This window comes from Brienomyrus brachyistius, chromosome 17, assembly GCF_023856365.1.
Source record: "Brienomyrus brachyistius isolate T26 chromosome 17, BBRACH_0.4, whole genome shotgun sequence".
NCBI classification, from domain to species: domain Eukaryota; kingdom Metazoa; phylum Chordata; class Actinopteri; order Osteoglossiformes; family Mormyridae; genus Brienomyrus; species Brienomyrus brachyistius.
The window spans coordinates 15896435-15901198 of record NC_064549.1 but is presented as its reverse complement, the minus strand read 5'-3'; the positions used below and the strand labels follow the sequence as shown (position 1 = coordinate 15901198).

The following is a 4764-nucleotide window of genomic DNA, read 5'->3' as shown; positions in this document are numbered from 1 at the left end:
TATATTGGACACGTGAGGAAGGATTAGGGAAAACACGCAGAATGCAAATAAGACGTAATTACGTCATCAATATGCAAAGATATACATGACGTCATCTAGCGATATTTGGCGACTTTTTGAGCAGACTTTAGGTACTTTCCATTGAAAATAGTTGGCAACACTGGAACTTATCTTGTGTTCTGTGTGTGAGTGAGCAGAGCGGGACACAGCAAGACAATAAATCTGTATGTGTGTAGGGGAGGGGCGGTGTGAGTAGTCTATCACAGAACGCAGACACAGTCAGCTACCCAATGAGAATTTTTATTCAATCCGAGCACAGATATTACTCGTATGATACTCGTACTCGTCAAAAGTGCTTTATCCGTACCGGATACTCGTTTCAGCCGAGTATTGGAATGGCCAGTAGACCATGTTCTTTCGCCACCAATAAGGTGGTGGAGGAGTGATGGTGTGGACTGCAATTATCAGTGACTTAAACCTCATTGGAAAATTCTGTGAGTTGCTAAAGCATGGTCTTTTCCTAAATGGAAATCATTACACTTCTCAAAGCAGTGTCCGGGAGGCTGCCCTATTTGCTACAGCTGATATACAACGTGATCTAATCAAAAACTCAACTCAAAAACTGGTTCAAGGGGCAACAGGATCATGAAGGTCGTTAAGAAAGGGGGCTATATCTACATTTGGTAAAGTGAACTGTACAGAATGACCAAAGGTTTGTTATTCTTTATATAGACTAAATAAGTAAATCTGTATTACTGTATTTCTGTTGAAAAACCCAGTTAGTTTCAGATTGGCTAATTATTATGCATACTGTTTTTTTCTTTTTTTTGTGACAGACTGTAAAAATGTAACATTTTCTCCTAGTTTATTTGGAGAAAAAGAGAACTTATACATTCATTTTTATGACTGTTTTAGGTTTGCTGAAAATGACCTTCAGGAATAGTTCTTATCTAATCATTTTGCATGCAGTGTGCATGGCCACACAGAATATTGCACTGTTCATAAAGCTGAATGTAGCAAAACTAAACTATTACATTTATTTTATGTTTATGAAGTAGATTTTACAATACAAAGCACATGTAATTACATAAGTATATTAGAAGTCAAAACACAATTATATACAGAAATAATATATAGAAATTTTCCATCTATCTAAATATTAGTACATTAGACTAGGTTGAAGTGACATCTGCCTTGTCAGCATGCATAGCACGTGAATCCATCCATCCATTTTTCAAACCGCTTATCCACCATGTAACCCAGATGGAGACTCAAACCCGGGTCCCAGCGGTGTGAGGCAACAGTGCTAACCACTGAACCACCATGCCACCCCGAGTATGTGAATCAATTAGGCTAAAACACTCATTTTAAGACTCAAAATAATAATAATAATAATAATAATAATAATAATAATTAAAACAGTTTTAAAAAATCCTTAAAAGGAAGTTGTGTGTCCTTGCAATCCTAAGCCACGCTGCCTGAGCTCGCGCTCCTTATGTGGAAGTGGGATAGAGAAGGGTGCAAAGAGAGAGATGACCAGAATACTCCACCCTCTTCTCCTTGTACTTCTCCTGATGGACATGGAATGCATTGCATGTTTCTGGGTGGGCTGTGAAATGCTAATCTGTGGTAATTTCCTTGTCAACCAATACAGTATGTGATTAGTCCAATGTTTTCATGCACATTGCTTCGTACATACACTAGGTCAAGGGTCTCCAATAGAACTACCATTCTAACCCTAACCCTCTGGGGTCTGAGGTACCTCATCCACTTTGAGGTATTCTGAGGTATCTATAGTGCATTATAGATAAGAGCTTCATAAAACATTCATAATGCATAATTCTCAACGCTATAATGTGTTATGTCTTTTGATGAATATTTATAGCCATGTTTATAATGGTTTACAAATGCATTATTATTTATTATTAATGTGTTTAAAAATTAATAAAATTATGGCCATAATAAAGGGATACATCAAACTCACAACTAAGAGGGCAGCTGGGAACAGTGGACGACTACTTAGCTCATTAAGTCATGTGGTGACCTGGGGATCAGGTAAACAAGTAGAGTAAGAAACAGGATGGTCAGCTAACAGGTCCAGACGGGCACTGACCTCAACAGTATGTTATACAGTACAGTATGTCTTTTTTCTGGTGTAAAGCAAATTGTAGAACATAAAAGATTTTCAAAGAAGAAACAACTTTGTTCAAGAAGCAGTGGATTAAAAGATTAATATTGACATTTGATATAACCATTGACACAAGTAATTCAAATGTATGCTTTCTGAGGATATTTGACAGTCATTTAGAAAATGCAACAACGATGCTCAGTTTGCTTCTTCTGAACATCTTTCCTGCAAAGTCCTTGATCTCTACCGTGTTGAGAGAATACACAATGGGGTTTAGCATAGCAGGAATGGCATATGAGAGTGATGTAGTGATTATCCTGGTATTGAGGTGAAATGGAGTGATGACTCCAGCTACAAAAGTCATCAATAATGGACCGTAAAACACAGACACCAAAAAAAGATGAGAAAAACAGGTCTTTAGGGCTTTCAGACGTCCTTCCCAGGATGTAATTTTAGACAGCGCCAACAAAATAAATGCATAAGATAAACCAATTACAGACATTGGTAAAAATAGATGTAATACAATGTATACCTTTACTAATGTTATACTTGGAGTATTATCATTACATGCCAGTCGGTATATAGGTCCATAATTACAGAAATAGCTTTCGATCACTGTGGATTTACAGAAGGACAGTCGGGTGAGGAAAATCAGTCCAATAAGCATGAATAGAAAATTAAATAACCAACCAGCAGTGATGAGAATGGCCATTGAGCTGTTTGTTAAAATGCTGTGGTATCTTAGTGGAAAGCAAATTGCAACAAACCTGTCATATGCTAGAACAGTAAGCATGACAGACTGAACGGAGCTGAAGAAAAACACAAAAAATAAATTGATCAAGCAAGCCTCATAGGCAATCTGTTCTGTATTAAATACAAAGATGCCAAACAAATTAGAAATAAGGACAGTGCTCTCACCTAAGTCAGTTACAGCTAAGCTAAAAACAGCCATATACTTTGGGGTGTGAAGTCTGCGGTCTATGTAAATAATAAGTATAACAAAGGAATTGCCCAATAAAGTGATAGCATACACAAAGCACAAGAGAATAAAGTAGTATTTGGCATGAGGCAGGTTAGAAAAACCAGTAAACTGAAAATATTGAGGACGGATGATGGAGTTTGCAGTGGCATTTGAGAAAATTATGTCAGGCATGTTTTATCACTGTTGTTCTTCAGCCTTCTCTGACCTGGAAATGTAAAATGTTTTTTTAAGTTTCCAGGGTGTTTTCAAATATTTTCAAATATTATAATTTCATCAATAAAGAGTTTTATAGTAACAGTTTTATAATAACAAGCTATAAGAAACTGACACTGTGCTGTACTTTTGGAATTATTTTTTATTTTTTCACCCTTTCTGAATGCTCTAAAATGTTTTCACTTTTCTTAAGCATGACTGATCCCTCCAGAATAGTTAATTCAGCACCAAACTGAATAAAACACTGAAAACAACACAGTAACTGTGTAGAACACAGTGCCACATGCACAGTAAGGAAACATTCAAAACTAAAACAATAATAGCTACTTCAGTATAAAGTGAATTCTCACTTATGCTGTACAATTAAATAAATGTCACAGTATTTACACAAATATGATTTCTTATCCTGGTATTTGTATTTCAAATCTAGTTCATCGTTGTTAAAAAATGTACATTAGTTATCAATAAAAAAAAAAAAACCTCTATGAATAACTACAAAAAAGCAGAAAAAACATTATGAGTTTGTATTAAGTTATTTTGTCATTTTTTTGCTTATTAAGACTATAGTTTATGTAAATAAGAACAATAATAGTAATAATAATATAAATCTATGGATATTTCCCAAGATGACTGAGTATCTGGTACCTGAACTGAACTGCTGCAGCCAGACTTTTAAGGCCCTCTGCGGAGAATACAGTCCTGGACAAAAGAATATGCAACAAACATTAGTGTTGCAACCCCAGTATAATGAAGCTGACATGCATTTTTAAAATTCGGTGAATTTCCATGCTGCAAAGAAAAGCAATTAGTTATTAAGGAGCACAATATGTTCACTGAGAAATCATATTTAGATTGAAGATAGGAAATTACCTGCAGGATATTTATTATAGAAAATGCGACTTTCAGTTCAGCGGACAAAAGGTCCTTGCTGTGGTTTTGCTCTTTATAAATCCTCTTCTGTGATGTTCTATGACCACCTGATCACCTGATTTTGGTCTCAGGGGAGACCTTAGACACTGCCAACCATGGCCAAAAGTCTCTCACATGATATTTATAACTGTATAATCGATAAATCCAGATTTTGAGGTTTGGTTCCCCATGCTGTTCCCAAGTTAAATGGGCTTTTTTCTGGTTATTCTGTTTTCCTACCACAGTTCAGAAATATAGTTATGTGAACTAGTTCTTTTAATTGTCCCCTGTGAGTGTATGAGTCTGTATATGTGCTCTGTGATAGACTGGCATCCCAGCCAGGTTGCTGGCCTGCCTTGTTCCCTATGCTGCCATGGATTAGCTCCAGGCTCGAACATTCATTTTGAGCCTCCATCACCAAAAACAAACACGCTTGTAATTCTTGTACATGTTAAACAGAAGTTTACTAATTATTATCACCACATTATCATTCAAGTGTTTAAGAGACCAACATAATATGTACAAATAAAGT

The 4764-nt window shown here is 36.0% G+C and overlaps 1 protein-coding gene across 1 annotated transcript; it reads right to left on the bottom strand.

The window, feature by feature from the left end:
- Window positions 1–1168: 1168 nt before the first annotated feature.
- LOC125712034 (olfactory receptor 1-like) lies at window positions 1169–4213 on the bottom strand. Its single transcript, XM_048981660.1, has 3 exons — window positions 4194–4213; window positions 3969–4022; window positions 1169–3310 (listed from the first exon to the last, which is right to left on the bottom strand). The coding sequence occupies exon 3, from the start codon at window positions 3279–3281 to the stop codon at window positions 2301–2303; it is 981 nt and encodes a 326-aa protein (XP_048837617.1). The 5' UTR covers window positions 3282–3310; window positions 3969–4022; window positions 4194–4213; the 3' UTR covers window positions 1169–2300.
- Window positions 4214–4764: the final 551 nt, after the last annotated feature.

Excerpts from the sequence above, each read along its gene's own strand:
- LOC125712034 (XM_048981660.1), bottom strand. The coding sequence starts at position 3,281 with ATGCCTGACATAATTTTCTCAAATGCCACTGCAAACTCCATCATCCGT.